The sequence below is a fragment of the Anopheles gambiae genome, chromosome 3 (assembly GCF_943734735.2).
Source record: "Anopheles gambiae chromosome 3, idAnoGambNW_F1_1, whole genome shotgun sequence".
Lineage (NCBI taxonomy): Eukaryota > Metazoa > Arthropoda > Insecta > Diptera > Culicidae > Anopheles > Anopheles gambiae.
Window position 1 is genome coordinate 8,846,473 of NC_064602.1, and position 23,505 is coordinate 8,869,977.

General features: G+C 48.8%; 1 protein-coding gene across 8 annotated transcripts in view; it reads left to right on the plus strand.

Annotated features, from left to right (window-relative positions):
• LOC1277670 (tyrosine-protein kinase Btk) overlaps positions 1 to 23,505 on the plus strand; it is a 72,136-nt gene that overhangs the window by 28,721 nt on the left and 19,910 nt on the right. The window contains exon 2 of one of the 8 annotated variants that reach the window (XM_061656249.1): positions 9,824 to 10,267. The exons of 6 other annotated variants lie outside the window; for them this stretch is intronic. In XM_061656249.1, coding sequence (XP_061512233.1) covers positions 10,135 to 10,267 — 133 coding nt within the window. In that variant the 5' untranslated portion in view covers positions 9,824 to 10,134. Of the gene's footprint in view, positions 1 to 9,823; positions 10,268 to 20,594; positions 21,994 to 23,505 lie in introns of those variants that run through there. One more of the 8 variants, XM_061656250.1, reaches the window with a different exon arrangement.

A 23,505-nucleotide genomic window follows, 5' to 3' on the forward strand; every position in this document is an offset into this window, starting at 1 on the left:
TGTTGCAATAAACTCAGCAAACCCCACAAAAAAAACTTCAAGAAGAATCTGAATGTTGAACTTTTTTTCTTCTGTTGGATCACCTTACGAACCATCCTATTTGGAGATACAAGAACTATTGGAATAGTGTGTTGATCATCTCGCACCTAACAATTCATTGACCGACCCATTCCAACGCCAGACACCCTCTTGGTACGCTTGGTGGATTGGATTGGATTTATCCGTATGGAAATCCCATCCTTCGCTCACCTCGAGATGCCAATCACGTACCCCACAAGCCGGTGGTTTGGTGTGAAGGTCACGCACCTTATGACTGCGATGATGCTGAGCAAAAAACGTTCCACACGCGTTGTCTTCACGGCAGCATCCAAAACACAACAACAACAACAACACCAACTGTTCGAGCGTGGCACATGTGCGACAGGTTTTACGTTCCAAAAAACCAAACTGCGCGGCCAACCGACACTTCTCGCCAGTGGATCTTCTCGAATGTCTCGCCAAACCGGTCATTCAACGATCCAACGACGCAAACCAAAAAAAATAAACTGTGTTTTGTCCGATAACGATATTGGAAAACTGGTTGTGTTCTGGCAGTGGAAGATGCGTTGTAGATGCGCAAAATCCGAAGGTCATTAGCCAGTCGTCTGGGGCTGCTGCTGACGTCTCTCGATCTCCAACTCCTCGGAGGAAAGAGTTTAAGTTTAAGAGCAATTTGGCGTTACAAAACGCCGAAAACTTTCGTATGATGCAAGCCCAGGATGGGTAATTGAAAACGAAACTTCATTTATAACGGGTTGGCACAGCAAAAGGAAGAAAGTAAAACACATCCACCGAATCGTACCGAACAACTCATCTTAATAAGAAGAAATTAACAGCGATCAGCGAACAACGATTGTTTGCACAGGTGGAAATTAAAAATGGCCCCCCGTCACGATGCGTGTTTCCAGTTTGCTAAATTCCCCCATTCCTATCCTTCATGTGCGGTGCGGGAAACGTTGGAAAAATTATTCAATATCTCACTCTCACAGGCTTTGCTTTCATCATTCGCCCGTTTCTGCTGCCTCCGTTGTTTCGCTTCCGATACGCCCGGGTTCGAGGTTTTATTTCCTCGGTGTAATTTTGTGGACCACATTTGGCGGAAAATCACTTTCGATTGTTTCGATCATGTTTAATTCAACCTCAATCTTTAAATGTTCCTCCCTGTTGGCGCTCTTCGCAAGCCTTCGATGCTGCTGCTGCTGCTGCTGCTGCTGCCTTCTCATATTCGGTAGTTTGTTTTGTTTTGATGAAAAATCATACCAACCTAGGAAGCAGCTTTGCGATGGGAAAGGGTGAACAGAGTGAAAAGCTTGCGGGGAGGGGAGATAAAAATAGGACACGCTTCACGGACTATTATCATCGCTTACTTACCTCCCACTCCTTGCCTTGCAAATGACGTTGGGGAATTGGATTTTTCTGCACACTTTGCTGCTTTACCACAACACACGCCACCACCATCAACATTACGCGGATGTTGTGTCGTGCGTCGGAAGTATTTGGTTTGTTTGTGTGCTGCAATTTTGGGGGGGTTTCGCTTTTTTGGCGTGACTTTGATTGCATCTTTTTTTGGGGGGTGCACCATATCATTCATTCCGCAACGCTTTTGGGACACTGTCACTTTCAGGTTTCTGGGGGATTTTTGGTTTTTGCGTTCGTGCGGAAGTGAGAGAAAGTTGTTACACACGGCCAAACACAGCAACAATGACCGCATCAAGACAGTGCGGCAGTGTTTCAAGTTGTAGCAATGATAGGATACAGGAAGTTGCGAGAATGGCAAAACCAGCAATTGATCAACACGCTAAAAGGCTATAAAGTGGTGGATTATTGCAAGGAACCAACTGTTCTTCGCGATTGAATAGCAAGAAGAGGGAGAGAGAGGAATAGAAAAAGAGAGAATCAAATCATCCCTACCAAACTGTCTTCACCGAATGATGTCTGTTGACCCCATTTCTTGGCTGACAAAATTCAATGGAGCTGAGTCGCAAACCTGAAACCCGATTTGGATGTTTTTTTTGTTTTGTTAATACCAGTCGTCAGTTCATACACAGTGGAACGGTTTCTGCACAGTGATTCGGAGGTCTTAAAAAACCAACCCTCCTCCGATTCAGTGTATGTGTGTTTTGTGTGTCTATAAGCCTATTGGGTCTGGCTTGGCTTTGTGTCTTCGAGACATGATTTTTTGGAGCTTCTAGCAAGCCTTCAAGTAGCAATCTCGAGGTGAAAGAAGCTTACGTACACACATGCGAATATTCGCTGCAACGAATCGAACTCGAAAGTGTGGTGTGGTGTGCCTACATTGACTAAACAACTTGTCTTTTACACACACTGCTCTCTCTCTCTCCGTTTCGAAACGGGTAAGGGGGATTAAGGCTCTTTTTTGCAGTAACTTCCATCATACTTCTTCAACCGTCCTCCAATCTGTTGGAGGACTTTTATGTTGAGGTAGTTGTGGTCTTCCCGACCCGAATGTCTTCCCCTGTGGTCGTTGCACATTTTTCGTTTTCGGGAACCCTTCTACCCTGTGCTGCTGCTGGCTGTCTGTTGCTCCAGATATCCAGAATGTCGAAAGAGGAGTGGTGGTAAGAGGGGATTTTCGCCTTCCTGACGACCCTAAAGTGGGTCGTTGCTGTGGATATTCACCTTGGCGTTGGCGGTAACAAACAACGCAACAACGCAAAAGCGTGTTCATACAAACATTGAATGGGATGGAAAATTGCTTCTGAAGTAAAACACACGAAAAACAGGGCCAACGACGCCGTTCATTCAACTATCCATTGGGGATAGTTTTTTCCCCTTCTCTCTATTTCACTGGTTCGAAAGCGACACCGTCCCGGACTAGTTGTTTTTTTTTTTGCTGCTGATTCTACCGAGTTGGGTATTTTACGGATTTTCCACACATTTGATGGCCCACAGTGTGACGGAGAAGGTGGAGTTAATTTTGGAGCTCCAAAAAATTCGTTTCGCGTCGTGGTTTCTCCCTCAAACTCTCGTCCCCGTCCGCTTTGTTGTACCACAGCGATTAGATGGGAAATTAGACTCGGCCACAAATCGATTCCGCCAACGCCTCCGCCAGTGTCAGTGGAAGGTACATTGAACTCCCTTCTACATTGAAAACCTCCCCCCAAAAGCTCCGGTCCCCGCGGGTATCACTCCAAATCGGGTGGAGGCGATTTAGTGGATTTGCTAATTCCGGTGGTAGATCGTTCGATCCACCTTAATCACACCGATGTTGATGATGATGATGATGATGATGATGATGATGGTGGTGGTAGTGATCTGTGTCTGTGTTCGGTTTGTTGTGGGAAGAAGAATAGTACGGGGAAGTATCAACGCACCGCGCAAAAACGACACGGGAGGAAGGAAGGAAAGTAAAAGTAATTTACGTTTTCAATTCCCAACCGTCATCGAAAGAAAGTTCGTCAAGGAAATGGCGTCTGTTCGGCTTTTTCCTTCTGTCGTTTTGTCTGCGATTTTTGTTTACATCGGCACCAGGCGTCCCGTGGAACAGAAGATTAGGTTTGGAGTCGGTGTGTCGTTATGGACTAGCCCGACTAGCTTTGTTTGTTTATTTTGGGCTAATGGAGTGAAGTGCAAGTTTTTCATTTTCGGTCAAAAAAGTTATGTATGGGTCGAGTGTTACTGGGTGTGTTGTTTGCGCTGGGACTTAAAAAGAAAGAAAACGCTCCAAGACTCGTTACATACATGCAAGAACAAAAGTCTGGTATGCAAATAAGTACTTCCTTTCAGTTTGATTCGGAATGCACGCCACAAATCCGATCTGCAGTCTTTTGTTTTGGCGTGACATCTGACGCCAACCAACGCACCATCGACCTTCGCAATCGGATTCGTTCGAGAGCGCCTCTGCTCTGCAATTCGCTCTCAAAAAAGGGAACGTTTTGAAAATTGTGCATTGTGTGTTGTACCTTGTAGCCCACGTTGTCTCATTGGTCCCGGGATTGGCCGCTGGGTCTATCATTATGATGAAGTGTCTGGTGCATGTTTCTTTCTTCCTTTGCGGCAACTAGAATTCGTTCCACTTGTGTCCTTCGGCGCGTCCACACGTTTGGATGATGATGATGTTGGTGTGCTTTCCTCGCCCCATTTAGCCTTCGGGTTCTGAGATGAGTGACGTTCGTCCGTTGTCGATGGCTCCGCACAAACAGACAAGAACCAAAACCGCGTGTGGCGCAATGCTTTTGCGTTCAAGTGCAGCAGCTGGCTTGTGTGGCGTGCGGTCTTGTGCACCGACGGATCATGACCGATCATACAAGGTGAAGCAGCAAATATGCGAAAGAATAATAACAATATTTTTGCGTACCCCGTACAAGAGCGTTGTACGCACGGCGAACCGATCGATTCGCTCGCGCGTCACTTGACCTTGGTGGCGGAAATGCGATCGCACCGAAAGGGTTATTACTGGTGGGCTGGTGGTAAGCCAGAACCCCCCCCCCCCCCCTCCCTCGGCTCATTCGGTCTGGCCTAATGGAGATCAAGTATCGATGGCAGAGAGTGTTAATGCAACCTGTAATTTGAATGTATGTGCGTTTTCTGCGGTTTTCTTTTGTGTTGTGGCTGGCTGGCTGGACTTGTAAACAAACAGAGAGAAACGAAAGGCGTAAAGAGCAAAACGGATCGTTAAATTGCATTGTGCGAAAGGATACGCTAGTTGCGTGTAAATTGCACACCACCCGGGGTCCATATGGGGCGGGTTGCTGTACTGCGGTTGATGCAGTGGAGAAAAAAGGACTCCAATGGTTTGCGGTTTTGAGCTGCAAGAAAGCCACTCCCTTTTAAGACGCATTAAGTCTGTCATTGTTAAACACAATCGCGTCTGTCAGATGATACTCGACACCCCCTCTAGGGTCGCTCTTTAGTGTTCTTCCAATACTGGATGCGGTATAATTATCAAATTGAACCATTCCTCACTTGCTTTAATTGCACCATTCGAGCTGAATGAGAACGGATTAATTAGAAATTCGATCATAATTGCATCCTTCCCTGTTCGTGCATTCAGCCAACATCAGCCAGCCGGTACAATGTTGCAACAGCACCTCGTGTCCCATTATTCATTGGGAAGTAATCGCGATCCAATCTCATCACTCCCCCCCTTGTTCGTGGCTGGTGAAAAGTCATTTCACTAACTCGCAACGAAGCAACAAACTGATCAGTATCTAGCAAAACCCCCTGTTTGCAACCATGCGTTTGTCTTGCACAGCCACACTCTTGCGCCCTGGCGGTGATGAATGATGGCGACGGTGAAGAACGGTGGTTGTTGTCGCGAGATCTCGCGAAATCTCCCCGCCGATTAAAGGTGAAACGGTTGAAATGAAAACACTCACCCAAGCACTGCTTTAGCGCACTGTGCTGTGCAGTTTGCCAGCAGCACGAAAAGGGGCACCACTGCAAATGCGATTTGGTGAAGGGTAATAAATATTCGTGGTGCATTAAAGGGAGCTTGCGTCCTTCGGCCACAATTCTTGCACTCTGATCGCGCGGATTTTTGTGTTGACAAGAGAGCTGGGCAGGACAGCGCGCGCGGGAATAAAAACTCCCCAAACGCGCCTCGCCGCGAGAGCTTTCCAATTAAGATTGCGTCGGCTTTATGAGACCACCGGTCTCTGGAGGTAGCACTGGGTCGTACCACAAGCCCACAGTGAGCGCTGTTGTTAGATGCTGTGCGCGTGACGACGATGATGATGCGATGATGCAACCGACGAGCGCGCGCGCGCGTGCACTGGTGCGTTCTTTATGGCACACGGGGGCTTCTGACTCGAAATAAATGAGCACGAGCGGAGGAGTTGAACTGGATGTATGGATGTGGGTATAGAGAGAAAGACCCACCGGCCAAACGTCTAATAAAAACCGGCTTCTTCGGTGCGTGATCGGTATCGTTGTGCCCTGAGACACTGGCCAACAGACTGTCGACCACGCGCTTCATAATTGCTCGATCACGTTCACTAATTCCCCGGTGCTTCTTGTATTTCTCTTTCTGAGCAGTGGCTTATGCACACAATGTAAGATACCATTCATCACAAAATCTCCCTTTTCTCAAAACCGGTGTTTGCATAACTTAATTTTGGAAGCTGCTCTAAGGTTGGGTACCGTTTTGTCTTTCATTTTATATCATACAAGAACATCAGAACGTCGTAAAGAACCAAATCAGAGCCATCATTTGTGAGTTTAACTGATCCACATAATAGTCCGCTAGAGATGGTGCACATCTTGTGCATTTTAACTGTCGTAAAACAGATGGAAACCAACTCCAAGCAAAGATCATCAAACCGCAACAACACCCGTTCCCCCGTTAGATGAGATTACGTTCTTGAAAACCAACTTCCTACCGAGTCGTCGGTGCGCTTGATTGGCTGTTAAGATAGATCTTGTTTTACAAGCGGACTCTATCGATCTTGATGGCTGCAACGAACGCGCGTGCATGTTTGCTATTAAAATCTTCAAGATAGGCGACCCAGCTGCTGCTGCTTCTCGATAGAGATGCGGATCGTTCTTTTTTTATCACCACCAGCTTGTGCTCGAGACACTGCCGGCGGCTAGAGTCAATAATTCACTTCAACTCCAGCTCTCTCGGTGCATACTAATTTACGCACCCCGTGCCAAGGCGAAACTTCTGCGCTGACATTAGGCCTAGTCTCGCCAAACACACACACACATAGGTCTTGCGGGTGCTGTTACGCAGTCGCCGAGTTGGCACGGTTGGTGCTGCCCTATCGGCGGACAGCCGTTTTGCTGGCTTCGAGGCTTCGAGGGGTGGGTTGGGAACCTCAGTACGCTCTCATATGCCTGGTGTGTTGCTTCCAAAGTTAGCCACATTCGGTTTCGGGTAGAGTGGGAGCTCCGTGGAGCTAGCTAATGGGTAATGAATATAATTATCATTACTATTATTATACCGTGTGGTGCGCTGAAGGTGTTTGGAGTCTTTGGAGGACGTCTGCGCCAACGTGTCGCCTGCAGTGTATACTACGTACACACGCACGCAAACGGTTAATCCACCAGTGCAGCACGGAAACCGGTACCGGCGTGCTGAGAGAAGGTTGGGTTTGTTAGGAAGATCGACCCGAAAGTAGGCCACCGGTTACGATCGCAGGCCACCTCTACCTCGGGGGAGTGGCCGCCTGCAAGATGAGTGCTGTGTGAGGCACAAACACAGTCACTCCCCACTTTAACAGGGAATGGAGCTTGGTGCTTGCCTAGACTTCTGCTGCTGCTGCCTGCCCGGTGTACGACGAAGCGCTCGTGATTACTCCCCGAGGGTACGTTCAGAAGGTGCAGGACGCGAACTGCAATGATTGATCTGCAGCTATGTACCGTTTGATTATGTCGTGTGGGAAAAGTTTTTTAACTGGCCAGCTCTGACGATGAGGTTAAAGCGATTCATTATTCTTCGATGGAGGAGAGGTGGATAGTTTCATGGTACGTTATTCGTTCGTCGCGTTTTGTCGCAAGACGTCCTGCAAACTCTAGTCTTCGATGAAATGTGTTCTTGAGCGGCTAGGTACACCTGCGTCACCTCCAACATGGCGCAATGGTTTTGTATATGACTGACCTTTTTTTCTTTTCTAACCACCTGCCCGTTTCATTAGAAAAGTGTGTAATAGAATGTTGAAGACTTCAAAATACATTGCAGCTGGAGCGGCACACCGCAAAGGGAGTGACTTTCGTTTACAAAGATCTTGCAGCAGGTGCATATACCTCACGAACATAATCGCTATGTTTTAGTCTTTTACAGACGTGTTGTTTAATGCTTGGGATTTAACGACCTCGCCCAGAAATGTCATTGCTCGATAAGAAATGTTTTCCCAAGTGCTCCACTTTTTTTTCTGGAAAACATAATGTTTGCATGCATTCTTGCTCTCTCCTTCTCTCTTTCTCTCTTTCTTTCTAATCTTATCATCCAGCAAGCCGTATACGAGCTTTTAATTGCCACCTTACTGGGGCCTGCATAACTGTAACACAAGCATTAGGAATGTTCCTTCGGAGAGACAATCTTTAAATCTTTACATGCTGCACAGCGACCAACCAACCTGTGTAGTACCGTCAGCTCTGGTGTACCTGGTGTAATGTGTTAAGCGTTACGTAAAAATAAAACATTATTCACACGGAACACTCCACCTAAATTACGCCCTAATAGCTTTCTGTACGGCTCGCGCTTCGGGGCCTGCCAAGTCGCAACGGTGATAGATTCACACTCTCAGGATGGTACGGAATGGAACTTGGGCGATGGATGTCACCGCTAAACCACAAGAGCGGTTAACCTAATCGCGTGCGCTAGGTTCCATGTTTTTTTGCCCCTTTCGTATCCCAACATCCACTGTGTGTGTGTGTCTGCACTCCCTGCTGGCTGGCACTACGGTTGAACGAGCTAATGACCGCACTAAGTCGAGAAATGTGGAACTAATAGAAACACCACGCGTGAAGTGATGCAGCACGCGCAATCCGCTTCACATGTGCGTCTCCACGCGGGCACTCGAGATGGGGGTGCTGGTTGGCAGTGGCTGTGGGCCCCCGCTCGCGACCCAATCCATCTTCGTCAAGAAGGGCTTGAAGTGAGGTGCAAAGTGCGGGCATTATCATTAGAATCCCGCCCGCCAGCGAGACAGCAGGCGCAAGCGGAGCACACTTAAGCTCCATGTCGAATGGGGTGAGCTGATGCCAACGTGTGCTCCCTAATGCGCTTTTCCTTGTTAGATTGAGCTGGCAGTGCAGCAGCAGCAGATCTCCAGAACTCCATGGGCGGCTCTGAAGCTTCCGAGCAGTGTGTTCTGCTGCGGTTGGTTTGTTAGTTGAGCTTCGGGCACTGAGACGGACATAACCATCGCAAGTGTAGCGAATGTTCAGAGAATATCGAACCGGATCCTCCGATCGGTGTCGATCGATGTTCGGTGTGGCGCACAACCCTCCTGTGTCCAGCGATTCCGTGGATCAAAAGCGCTCTCAAGGCGATCGAGATTTGTGAAAGGTGGTTTCACAGATATGCTCCCGAGCTCTCCTTGCGTCCTCTCGGCAAGAAGAAGAAAAAACACGATCCAATCTCGTTCAGGTCTCAGGTCTCGTTGTGATCGTGGCCCGTGGAAAGGAAAACAATATTACAACTTCTTCTTTTCGTCACGCCGGGATCGCCGTACCGTGTATGTGTGGAGTGGGAGCAGAAAAGGCTTGCCAGATTAAGCAATTTTTGTAAAACCAGTTTTCCGAAACCTTTCCCTCTCGGTCGTATTCCTTCGCCGTACTGTTGTGTGGACGTTCTGTGCGCCTGGTTCCTCCCTGGTTTTAGGTTTCGCCATTCGCATAATTAGCGTGTGCAACTCGCGCGAAATCGGGAGCGTTCACTCCCCTACACTGTTCCTTTTCTTGGTGGCTGCTCAGAAGAACTTTGCGCGAAATCACCGTGACGACGACGGCGACGAAGACGGTGAGAATGTGTTAATGATGCGCTGAAGGACGCCCAATTCCTTGCCGTGCTGTGTGCCACTCTTTTCGCTCGGAGTGTCTTGGACCGATCGTGAAACTAGTTTTATATGCGGTGATCGTGTGTGTGTGTGCGCGCATCTGTGCGGGTACATCGGTGACCTGTGAATGAAGAAACAACGCTACTGCTTCACCTCCGGAGGATAAGTGGCCAAATCGGAGCACCTCAAGTGATCTCCTTTGGCCATTAATTCTCAAGTGGAAGATCGTACGGAGGAACTGACGCTCGCTGACTTCGGGTTTGCCGTTTCTCTTGTGTGCCGGTGCATGGAATTGATCGTCTTGTGCTTTGTTTTTGCAGAGGAATAGGCAGCAGCTTTCGAAGGATAAAGTGTCCACATTGTGTGTGTGTGTTTGTGTGCTTTGTGTTTAGTGGTGCCGTGTGAAACGATCTTGCATGTGTGGAAGGACGTAGATGAAAAGTGTGTGTTCTGCTGTGGCAAGAAAGCTTCCATTAAAACCTTCAGTGGGAATCTGCTTTTTGAAAAGTGCGTTTTACAGTCTACAGCAACAGCAGTAGCAGTTGCAGTTGTGGCTTTGTTTTAGTGTGGCCCTCCGGGCGGTCTTGTGGGCACCCGCAGCAGCAGTAGCAGCAGCTCCACCCCACTTCCGATGATTCCGTGCGTGAGTCTCACGGAAAGCAGTGTCCTTGGGAATATGAAAGAACGCGTTAAAGAGATGCGCGTGTTCGGGTGTCGCTTGAATTTCTGGAACAATGTAACGCTGAACTTCGGTAGTAATAAGGGTAAGTGTCCCTGCCAGGGATTCCCTAAAGCGGAAGTTTGAACGCTTTAAAGATTTTAATAACGCGCGGTGAAGACGCGCTATTTAAGCTCCAGAGCGGGAAAGGTATCATCAGCAAATTCTAGGCCAATCGCGATAATCGCGTCCAGTAATGGGTTCGAACGTTCAATAAAATAAACGTGCACATTTCCCTCCCCACCATCATCATATCGGCTGTGGTAATTGTGGATTAATTTAATGTGCTTCTGAAGCCGCTGTTTAGAATCAGCCGTCGCCGAGAGTCTCCGCCGGCGGGCGAACTTCAATTATCGACGGGAAGAAAATAAATACCATTGCTGATATTAATAGCCCTTATGAAGTGAGTGTATGTGTGTATCCCACCATTGCGCCTAGCTGCAAACGGGGGGCGATCCTGCTAGTGCATAAACTGCGGGAGCATTTGCGGCGAAAGATTGGCCCGCTTTTTGCTGCCTTCCGTTTATGTCTTTTTTTTTGCTCAATCCTCCTCATCGATCTTTGCATTGCGCAAGCGAATCGATCTTTCACGAGGTTCGGTTCGGTGGAGTGAACTCTCCTCCTCGCCCGCCAGTCGCGCGCCCGTTATTTTAGGACGCCCGTTAAGCCATGGGCGTAAGCCCCTTCGGCGTAGGTCCTCCGTGCGGACGGCCAGGTCAGGGCGGGGAGGTGCGATGCAGTCATTAATTATCTGAAATCAATTACCCATGCTCACGATGCGGACATCGGGAAACATGGTTTACGATTTCATCGGGTCGGCGAGCGCTAAGGCACAACACTCTCTGTAGGGTTCACATCGAAGGAAGCAGGGGGTACACATCTGGGCCTGTGTGTAGAGAGTGGTGCCTCGGTGGTCGATTCGATTCACTCGCTGCACACCGCGGGACCTAAGGGAAATAAGGGAGAAGGGAGCCTAGCAGATTAGATGGTGGCGAATCGGGACGCGCTCGTACAGGCTCGAATGGGGTAAGATATATGTATATTCCTGTGCTGGCAGAATCTGTCGGCGAGCGTCTGTTGTCTTGTCTAATAGCTGACACAAACACATTCGGTGCTGTTGGTCGGATGAGCACCGGACTGAGAGGGCATGTTTTGCATAATCGTGGCCCTGCTAACGGTACTATCGCCCGGTCGGGCCGGACACTACACCGACGATCGATGAACCGTGGAGAATTGTGTGCGCGCGGCCGCAATGGTGATGTGTGTAGCTTCGGTTGATCGGTTCTCGCCCTTCTTTATTTTTTTTACTGGAAATGGCGCCGTACGATGAAGTGCGAAAGGTGGAAAGTGTTATTACAGTGGGTTGACACTGGAACGAACCTTTGGTGGGGAAGCGAAGAAGCGATCCTCGAGTCGAAGAAAGTAGACTCTTTGATAAATTAGAACTCATTTCATTTTAGTATAATTCAAACTTGTCTCAAAAAAGACGTAAATTAGACGAACTGTATTCATCCTGAACCGCTTGCACAAAATGAAGATCTCTCTATTTTCCAGCAGATCGTGACGTGATTGGCTGATCTCCATAAACTACCAGTCATTCTGTTCCAGTGAAACTTTATCGATTCCCCGTATCTAAAGCGATTCCGGTAGCGGAACCAAAATGTAGAACAATTTCCACTTAATGTAAAGCTATTAGAAGGTGTGTGTGTGTGTGTGAGTATCTGTCTGCTTAGAACCGGAAACGTACCTGGAGAGCGTGTATGGCCGGTTCGGTTGAATGAATGACGGGGGCACATATTGGTAACGAGGTAAAGGTTAAAACATGCCCTGTCATCATGCGACTGGCGTAGCATAGGGAGCACTTTTGCTTAGCTTCGCTTGCTCCTACACCCGTGGAATTGGTTCAATTTGGAACGTTTTGCCTTGATGATGGTTGGTTGGATGGTGCTCCTGCTCCCAAAACCCTAAAACCATGTCCGTGGCGTGCGCCTTTCTTTCCTTACTCACACACAGACGGAAAGGCCACTGTAGCGCTGGGCTTGGATTGCCGGCTAAACGATGTTTAATCGATAGCGCTAGCTCACTCCCATATCCTGCCAACTCACCAGATATGCACAGGTGTGTGTGTGTGTGCGTTGTTTGTATGGCAAAGGAAAAAGGGGTTTGAAGTGTTCCGATTAGTTCCAGGCTTTGGCGTAGCGTTCTTTAACCTTGTTCTTGGAAGTGGCATTAAAATTAAATATTGAACCGGGTTGTGTGTGTGCGTGTGTGTGCGTTAACAAATAAAGAATCACATCGAGCAATCTTGATCCGGCTCTGTAAGAAGCCAGAAGAGAGCGCAAACTGCAAATTAACTCATTTCCCATGACAGGTTGGTGTGTCTTCGAGGTGCCGGAGAACGGTGGAGCGTGTGCTGCTTACTTCATTTGAATAGAGAGCTTGATTGAGGCTGCTTAATCTCGGATGGTGCTAATTCTCTCCCCCCTGTATGGGCGACGATACGTTTGTGATCCGAAGAGCTACGGCAGAAGCCGAAAGATTCCCACATGCGTCCAAACGCCATTCATTTGCTGCTTAGGTTCGGTTTATGAATCGTTGTAAATTTATCGCACCCATCATCTTATCCCGCGGGCCAACCTGCACCCTCCATTGCCACTCCGGATGCATGCACCTGCGGTGTGAAGTGTCTATTTTTTAACCAGCCCACACCACTTAACAACACCATTCCCGCGCGCGAGAGAGAAAGGTGTATCGATCGCATTAGGAGATCGCCGCTAGGGTTTGTCTTGCGGTCGGTCCCAACGATCTTGGGGCGGGGAGAGGGATCAACGGCAAAGATATGCAAATGTGAATGAAGAGTACAATCAGCAACGCTTGGCACGTCCCAGCGCATCGAAATGACAAGGTAACGCAGGAGAGTGAGAGAGAGAGAAAGAGCTCTCCAGACGAACGCGAGATGCTCGCAGCTCTCGGATAGGCAGAATCATTTTGCAGTTGTCACGTTTCACGTGTGAGGTTAATGACGGGCTCCACTTCCCATCTGCATCGGCGAAGGGCTGCGGGTCGCAGCTTTTAATGTATGCAGACGATCCTCGTGCTCGGGGGGATCTGCGCGCGCCCGAAGCTCATCGCGCTTCTCGTTAGCAGGCATTAGTTCTTAACGATGTTAGTCGGTGTAGAGCCTTGGGAGGGCATTTGGGAAACTGCGGGCATCAAACTGAACGTCAATATAGCCATTCGAAGTTGTTGTTGTCTTCTCCACTAACGCTATTTTTTATTGATCTTTCTCTTTTTAGGTAAGTGTCCGAATGTCCGGCGTCCAAGCTCACTAGAGAGCCGCTTCTTCCTTCCCACTCTAAAAATGGTATGCAATACGGAATATTGCGTCGGAAGAATATGAAAGGATGAGCAGGTTTGATCGCGCGCCTGCCGGGTGGGTCGTAAAATGGCTCGCTTTTATCATCGGTTCATTCCCGATTCGCCTCGTCGCGTAATTACTGTTAATGGCGCTGTATATGTCAAGACGGACAAGTATGATAGATGACACAGACGGGGGTCCGGAGACCCCGACCCGTTTCGTGTGATATGCTTGCCGGCTCGTTAGAGCTTGTGTGTTTCCATGCATTTCCAATACCGCTGTAAAATAAATCGGTACCCCACACACCACCACTTGGTGAAGACGATTGAAACGTTCACATCGTGTGCCGAACATGGCACTTCATTTCTTCACGCTGCCCCACCACCTCAAGCGATTCCAAACGTCAGACCCCGATGAGTCGGTGTGTGTGCGTCTAACGCGTCGTGAGGTGCCACCGATCGGTGAAAATTTCGATGTAACCAACCGACGTGTGGTGAAAAACGCCCAAATGTAGGCACCGTTTTCATGTATGGGCTTCGTTTAGGTGGGTTTTTGCACCTGCCTGCCTACAGCACGTCGACGCAGCCGCAGCCGTTTGCAGCGTGAAGCAAATCCAATCAAACGGTGGTTAGCAGGTGTCTGTCGGTTGTGGCACCTGTAGCGACACCTACCACACGCCCCATCCAGTACGCATGCAGGTGGTGGTACGCACCCCACCCTCCATTAAACAAAAGCGAAGCGACGAACCTTCCCCTTCGTTTGCGCAAGCAATAAAAATGTCACACCGTGCAAGCGTTTTTGTGTACCACCATGGCACAATTGTGGGTCGTCGGATTGAATGAAACGAGGGAGTCCGATCCCGGTTTTTTGTGGGTGCATACGCATGACGGGTCGGTTGATCGGAAGCGGTTCCGATTTGAAGGGAACGTGTGGCACTGTAAAATCGGTGATTTTTTGATTGACTTGTTGAGTGAAGTTACATCCACACCCTACACCGGTACGCTGTCGTCTGGTACGATGATGATGAAGTACCCGTGATAACAACAGGAGGGCTCAAAAAGCTGGGGGGGCTTCGTGTGCGAAGCAGCGTTTCGTGGACGGTGAAGCGTCCAATAAAACCATAAATCGATCATTTTACGGCACCGTGTGGTGTATGGCGCTAATGTAACGTGTGCTGGTTCAGCTATCACTTTATACATCGGTATCGTTTGTTTTTGATTTTTTGTGTGTGTTGATTGTTTGGAGTGATTTGTAGAGATTTATTGGTCTTTAGTTGGTACCAGTTGGAGTCAAGGAAGAAGGGAAAGGGTTTTTTTGTGAAGCGTTATACCTTTCTTATTGCAATTTTGTTTTACCTTTTTGTGTAGCTCTTTCTTCCGAGCTTTCGAATGATGATGATATTTCAAAATCTATATAATGCGCGCGAAAGAACTCTAAAAGAGAAGCTGACCGGATAGGATAGATCGAGCTGTCGAAGATGCCATTCAAGCCGGGTAGGCTCTAGTTTCGTCGCCGATTGTTTGCCGCGAAAGGGAAAAGGAACCGAACCCGAACTACCGAACACAAAAGAAAACGTCCTGTAATCTTCCACTTTTTTTCGTGTTCCTTTCGTGTCTATCAGCCAAAGTATCCTTTCTCTCGGCTGCATCATTCATAATCTCGCAACGAAAACGTGTATCGTGTAATTCATAGAACAAACATTGACCTCTCCTGTACGCTTGGATCGGCTTGGAAGAACAGCCCCGCTGCAGGGCACAAAAGAAATGCCCCGTGTCGGAAATGAGATGAAGGAATGGTTTCAGATTGTACGTCTTCTTCCCGGTCTTGCCCTCCTTTTGCGCCGTGTGCTCGATTTAACAACACCACCCCATTCATCCATCAATCATCGACCATCGGGTTTCGGTTCGTGTGTAGCAAAGGCAGAGCGTGAGTAAAACGATGCGATGCGATGCGCGATCGGACGCGCCTGCAGCACCAACTGCATGTGTTCGATAGTGCCCGTCCACCAAGCGGTGGTGGAAAATTGGGGCCCTCGTTCTCACCCTGTCGCCCGATCGCACCGTTCTTCCCCGGGGTCGATCGATATCGACACCTTTCAATCTGTGACGGCTGTTGGGAAATGGAAAATAAAATGCGTCGCTACAGCAGTTAGCGTTTCGCTGTGAGCCAAATGTGTGGGCAACAAAACGGCTGACAAACGGTGGAGGTGGTGGTGGTGGTGAAAGAAAGCGGTTGTTAAAAAGAAGCTATATGAGCTATCTCCGCATAATCCAAACAAAAGCCCGTTGGACGCAACGAAAGCGCGGATGCAATCTTGTCTCGCATCTCAGACACCGAAAGGCATTAACGCACACACAAACACACGCATACGGCCGGCTAGGGATGGATGCATTGCGGGAAGAAATCCGAAGACGGTTCGGGTTCTTGGAATCTTTTTCGGTTCCAATTGGAGAGGTAACATAAAACGCGCACAGACGGACGGGCGGAGCAGCATGTATCTGGGCCGTTCTGGCCCTTGCTGTTGTTGTTTTTTTTTCTGGGTAGAGGTTGATGTGTAAAGGTCAGCTTAACTTGAAGCAAGCGAACAACCTCAATATTTGTGAGGTGAATCCAATGCACGAATAGAGACGGTATGGAAACCAGGAACGAACGAGAGACATAAGAACCGCTCGGAAGAGATCAGAAGTGAATGTTTTAAGGACGAAGAATGTATTTCAACCCCAAGATATGACAGCTGACGAGCGGAAGAAGCAACACACTGCGTCGTCGTTTCAGAATTGGATTTGAATTATTATTATCCACCCGGACGATTTCATCCGCTGACCCGGAGGAACTTCCCCATTCAACAGTGTAGTGGGTAATTTGTTCTCGACATGGATCTGGTTTCACCCCCGAAATCCTGTTATGTTCGAGATGCATCCGATTAGGTCATTTGTAATGCTTCGGGCGCTGGAATGTGGTGGGTGTCCTGGTTTATGTGGTCGGCCCCCTATTAGGGGCATAATAAGAGCCGAGCCAAGATCGATCTTCATCTGGCGACATTCTTTTCCACGCCTTCGCCTTCTATACCAGGATCCCCCGTATCGCGTAACCCTCCGACCAGTTTGAAGTAAATTTAAGCAAGAAAATTACCATTTGAATCTAATGACACGGCGGCGGACGCACCCGCGCGGCGCGTTATCACAACATCCGTAATGTTGTCTGATTGCAATCAAATGAGAAGGGGAGAAGAAGCGACCGCTTGTTCGCGACACAGTTCTCACATTGCAGATTCGAATCAGCGAGTGGTGAAGAAGCACTCTGCCCCGCCTGGGTGACTGTGGGCTGCCTGTGCACTGCAGTAAAGAAGCAATTTAGATTGATAGGCGCAAATGAGTTCGTGGTGTTCAATTTGTAAGCAATCTGTGCTGCAGTGCAATGCGCTGTACCAGAAGGGAGACGGAAGGCACAAACACACACATTAACATTGCCATTTCTTTGAGCACTTTTCGGAGGTCATACTCCTCCGGTGTGTGGGGCATTGGGATTGGATAAAGCTGACGTTTAGGCACCATACGGGCGAGATCCATTTGTGCGCGTCAATTGACGGTAATGTGTTTGGAAGATGAAATCCTCTTGCGCTGGAGGAGCCTGCCTCTTCTCTGTGTGTGTATGTGCGCGTAATTGAGTGGTAGTTTCTCTTTTGCATACCTTTTTCATGCACTTGTGACTTATAAACTTTAAATTGACAGTTGATGGATGCTGATTGCAAATTCGATTGCTGTAGCGATAACATCCCTCCCGTGCTGGGTGCATCTCGGCATACACCACTCACCCATGCACACAGCGTGTTGTAACTTCTGTTCGGACCATTGTGTCCATGTGTCGTACCGCTGGCCAACGCGGAGTTCGTGGGCTTTCGGGGTGGTGATTATCATCTCACGGGAGCTCCAAAATCACCTCGAACAAAAAGCAGCATCGCGCGGTGTTGCGTGAACACACAGCGAGCGTCCAAACAAAAACGCAACCTGAACAACAAACCACTTCTCTCTCACCCCGAGGTGAGCTGCCTCTTGCGTTGGATGATGGAACTCGCTGCTGCTGTGTGGAGTTGGTTGCTTTCTTGGTTGCCTGCACTCCCCGTGATCCGGAGGTGATGAACTGGTCGATCCGATTTTAACGTTTAGCAACAAACATTTTGACCAAATAACAGATCCCACTCTCCACCCCACTCGAGATACCAATTAGCGCTCACACTCTCTTGAGAAGAAGTGTGAACGTCGTGTGTGATGGTGATGGTTTTGGGGGCAGAAATTGGTACGAGCTTCGGAGCACGTCGTCACCGTGCCTTCGACATTCGGTTGATAATGCAGGCTTTTGAACTCTGTCCAGTCTGGTAGTGGTGGGATGGTGGCGGTTCATTTATGCCAATTTTCTACCCAAACTCTCTTCTGCTGTCACGGCAGGTTTTCTTCCCCTGATGTGAGCCTATATTTGAAGCACTTTTGGTTGTTGTTGTCGGATTTCACGGTTGGCATATAAATCCACCAAAAAAACTGAAGAGGAAGAGAGCATGATGGATGAAAGGGAAAGTTGTGTGTTGTGGCTGGAGGATTTCAGCATTTTGGTGTGCTGCATGTTGCGCTGGAAAGTGATGATTATAGGGTGCTGGGGTTGTGTTTGGCGGATGTTTTTTCGCGCATGTGTTTTTCCCTTCATTTTGGGTCACCGGTTTCCACTAACACCACACAGTTTAGCAAATGAGAAGTGTGGGGAGTCTTGCGTCACGCTTATCATATCTATGGCGCTTACATTCATCTGCGTGTAAGGAAAATCTTATTTCGCAGTATCATTAGTGGAGCATGTTTATATCGCGTTTCCATTCGGGTTTTTACTGCGACGCAAACATTAGTGTGTCTTGTTTGCACAAGGCCAAGATTAATGCGCATAACATAGTCGTTTGGGGAATTTAATTGCGTCTGAGCTTCTCAGTCGCAATGAAATGAATAAGCAAATATGACCTATATAACTCCCATGCTGTTACTAGTGGTTTAATTCTGCTTTATCCCTTCGTACTTCATCTCAAACAACAACAAAAACCCGCTTGCAAGTGGACGTGTGACATACTTTCCTGAGGTCATGTGTTGCCCGCACAAGTGCATCATAATGCCTAACGAGAGTGCAATTTGTACTTGGGACACCCTTAGCAGATAAAATGAAGAACACACTCACATACACATAGGAAAAAGGGCATTCCTTAATGATTTCCACCCAGTAACGTTCCATCCAACTGTGATGCATATCAGAAGGCAACAAAAAACGGGAATCCTTCTTCTCCATCTGTTTCCGGACAACCTGCCACTTGCTGTATAGTAGATGTGTACCTCGTGATGATCGTGATGATAAGAGGAAGAACTTGTGAACGAAGAGAAGAGGTCAGTGTGTAATAGTATTTTATTCAACCCCTTGCGGCCCCTTGATTGGCAGTGCAGTGTGCAGATATTTATCTGCCGTCCTCTGAGAGTGGTGATGGTGGGCTTCGCAGAAAAAAAAGAGACAAGCGATACAATGTATATGCGCGTCCGTATCCGCAATGGGAACGAAAAAATGGGAAAGCAGAAGAAGAGACAGCGTGTAGTATAATTTAGTACACCTTAGTGAAGAAACAGGTCTATTGCATCTTTAATATATACTTTAATTCGATTTAAAAGAAATCGAATGCGATGCAAGTAACGGACAGGCTACACTTGAGTCTTCTCTCGAGAACAAGCTGGAAGAAGCAAGCAGGAAATAGTGTTGAATTTCCGTTTGATTTTAACTCTCCAAAACTCCTCCACTACTCAAGCCTCTCTAGCACCATCTCGCATACTCAACGTGTCTACGAGATATCTCAAATGTCTTTTCCCTTTTCGTCACCCATACAGAGTGTGTGTGTGTGCAAATATGTGTACGTTGTCTATTTGCTGGAGATAGCGGCAGTAGCATCCTATTCAAGCGGCGCGTACCTTCGTTTGCTTTGCATACATATCTCCCCTGGTCGAAGCAATGCGGGCGAGCGCGCACTCACTCAGTTCAATACCCACTCGATGTGTATCTATTGGCTGAGTGCTACCCACCCGCATCTCCGCGCGAAATTGCACACCCCCCCTCCCCCGCCCTGCTCCACTTTATGAGATGTGGCGCCATATTTCGCTACCGAATGACTTATCTTCTGCAGCAGTAGCAGCAGCAGCAGCGCAAGAAATGAATCGCTAAACGAACATGGCGCTACCATTACCACCATTACAGACGGCGAACCCCCATTTCAATAACATCGAATCTATTCTTGTAGCAGGCACCACTAATACTAATAGCATCATTTTAGCCTCACTGCTCTCTATTTCAAGCTCCCAGCGAACAGTCGCGGTTGTTCGATTCGTTTGCGCTTGAACTGCAGATGGATGCATCTAGTGTGGGTGTTGTGTTTTCGTCTCTTCCCGCATAGACTCACCCACTACTACTACCCCCCCCCCCCCCACGACTGTCCACTGTCTCCATCCCCTCTGTACCACCCCAAAATGCACGATATTTTCTCATCACGATCTGTTTGGACTGTTCAATGCATGTTTTCTTCCTCTTCTTCTTCGCTTGTGTGTCTTATTGTGTTGCGCTCATGTTGCGATTGTTTGTAGTGGTGTTAGCACCGTGTGCGCAACATATCGGGCCCCTCCACCGACCTCTTCCTCTATCAAGAAAGGGAAACAACACATAACAACACGGCGGGTGAGCTCGAGCGCGCGCGCGCGCTCGCCCGCGGTTGGAGCATTTTCCAACCAAATCTTGCACTTTGGATGCGCGCCGCGTCGCGTGATCGTTGAAGCGATGGAGGTGGTGGTGGTGGTGGTGGTGGAACCGAATGAGTGGCAAGCGCCTACAGAGAGAGATATCTAGCCAGGCGCCCGACCGCCTAGAAAACTCCGGTGCACTGGGGGTTGGTGGGGGTGGGTGTTTGAGTGAAACAATGCCTTGACGAAAAGTAAAAGCGGGTGAGCGAACGGTCGGCCAGTTTCCATCGAGCGACTCCACCGTGCGGTCTATCTCTCGTGGTGTTCTGTGTGTTTTTGTTTAGATTTTTCCAGCAACTGGTTCCGTACACTGTTGTATCAGTTTCTATCTGTGTGTGTGCGTGTTTTTCTAAGCCGGAAAGTGATCTAGATATTGATCTCGATTCGCGATCGCGCACCGTCCGTCCTAGGTGATCGCCCAGTGTCACCCGCTGGTGACTTGCTACCCTTGGGCTGCCATTGCACGCTGCCTTCTAGAGGGAGTGGAAGAGTTTTCCTCGTATAACCCCTTCATGCTATACGTGTGCGAGAGAGAGAGAGAGCGAGGCTTGTGTAAAACAATGTCATAAAAGTTCTTGAACGGTTGTACGCCATCATCAAGTGTTCAAGAGAGATTGGAACAGTGAGGCACACGCGTTGTTACACCTGCAGTGCCCAGTGCAACAGACACAACAGCTCCCCAACTCCAAACCTGCCAGTTAGATGGTCTCTGTGAACGTCTCAAAAAGTGAAGGGGATCACCGTTTAGTGTGCAGTCTATGTGTGGATGATGTTCTAATGAAGGCTCCCTCCCCTCGGTCTGGAACACGGTGTGTGGAGTTCAACAGCGTGTGTTCGGAGAGCTCGGAAATTAGTCGTCTGGTGTACTACTAGGTTTACACATCGCGTGTGCGAGTTCCGGTAGTAGTGCTGCATCGTGCGATTCTTTAGTGGGAATGTTTTGTCCCAGGGTTTTGTGAACTCCTCAGCACCTCAATAGCTGTTGTTGTCACCTGTCGTTGCGATAGATACATAGTGCCCTCTCTCTGCTAGACATCGCCCGTAGGAATTGGTGCAAACTGATAAGACACCCGCAGCACCAACAACCTCGGGGCAATCATTATCGAGACCATAACGGCTAGACGGAGGTCTCTATTACCGACACCTAGGTCTCCTGCAGTGAAGTGGGCCTAACAGTGTTTGTGTTTGTGGTGCTATTGCTGCTATTGGTGTCATTATTCTTGGGCAGCTGGGTCCAATCGTCTGTGGGTGCTGACTGTGTGTTGCTATATTTATCTCTTCGAATACAACAGCCAGCCCTCACACATAGATACATACGTTGTGAAAGTGGGTGGTCGTCGACTTGTTTTTGGGTGAAGGGTGGAACGGTGTACTGTAGTGTGCTGTTGCAATATCAACATCCAAGCGATTCTGCACTGTGTCTCGAGGGTGTTGTGCCCAACCAAACCCGAGAAGAAGAAGTTCCTCGTCTCGTAGGCACTAGGACACCGGCTGGTGGATTCCGCGGCGTTGGCGAACAAGCAGGCGCCCTCTAGTGCTCAAGCGTAACCACCGTGAACGCGCACGGAGCGTTCGACGAAGCAATGACGCTACTGTCGGTCTGGAGACTAGGTAAGAGTGGCGTGTGTGGCGCAAGATGGTGTAGTACTTCATAATGTCATACTCGCCACCGCCGCGAGCCATTTTCGAAATCGAATTAATGCAAATGTATCCACAGCACAGGTTCTCACCACTCAGTCCACCTCAGTCCTACACTCATGCCCGCTCCACATCAAACCCCTAGCTAATGGAAAAGGGTGTCCAGTTTTGTCGGTTTTATTATTGGCAACAATGTTACCAATTTCGCCAACAAAAGCTCGCTGTTGTACTTCGCTGATCGGTGTTTCACGCCTCACGGCGCGGACCGAAACTTTGGGAGCGACACTTGCGCCCGCGACCCATTGTTTTCCGAGCGTTTCCACACGACGAGCGTTTTACGGACGCGAGAGGAGGTTTTGGGAGGAAAATGTCAACCTCTGTGTGTCGCACCTCGATCTCACGGCGATCCGCATTTGACACGAACGAAGCCTTCTACGGGGGGTAACCCTTGGACTTGGCGTTGCACTGGCTTTGGGGTGGTATCATCATCTCGGAACGTGTAAACCGACACAAGGTGTCGTTGGTACACGACGAGACCCCACGACGAGCACGAGGAGTCAACTTACAACCTGTTCATGTTGGGTGCACACAAACACACACACAATTACACACAGAGTCCTTGACGCGTCACGTTCAGTGCACGGTGGCGTGTGGTGCCACTGCCAAGTAACTTCTTGCCACCAAGCGTAGCGGAGGGGAGCTTTTGCTTCATCTCTGGCGGACTTTTTTTTGTAAAGGAGTGTCGCTCCAACCATTCGTCTCCAGAGATGTCCAGCGCCCCCGGGGGGAGGTATGTGGGGAGCAACCAAAATCACGAATTAACCTTTTGCATGCCCTGCTCTCGTTCTCCAGCAACAGCGTCAGTGGGGGGAAGGTACAGTGGAGTTTCATTCTAGCCGCTGTACGCGACCTGAGCGCCAAAACGACAACTTCGCTTCACTGCTCAACCATACACTCCGCAACTCTACGTTGAGCCGAGTGGTTTCATAATCTCCCTTCGATCGGCGATGTTTGCACACCGATCATCGACACAGAACGCAGCGGCGGGGCAAGAGTAGTGTCCCTTTCGTCTCTTCCTCTTCCACTCGATCCTCTCTCGGGGGGACCACAAGTCATCAGGCAGAGTCCATCGCAATCGCCACCACGATTTGACCTCCGATGGGCTAACGCGTCGTGGGTTCGTCTCTGTTCGATCTTTGTACGATTGCGATGTGTCCTCCGTGGCCGAGATTTTGAGCGTGTGTACTACACACACACACACATAGCTACACACGCGTCGTTCAAGATTCGATAGGATTTATGAGTGTGCCAATTTCTGAACCTCCCACTGCACTATGTGCTACGGTTGATCTAACCCCAGCGTTTTGTGGGGTCAAAATCATTGCTTCTCCTCCCTGTCCCTTTGAGTGTTCCCTTTCCGTTTGGTGGCAGAGCTTCATCACCATCATCATCATCGTGATCGTGCTCCAGTGTACACTAGTGAAA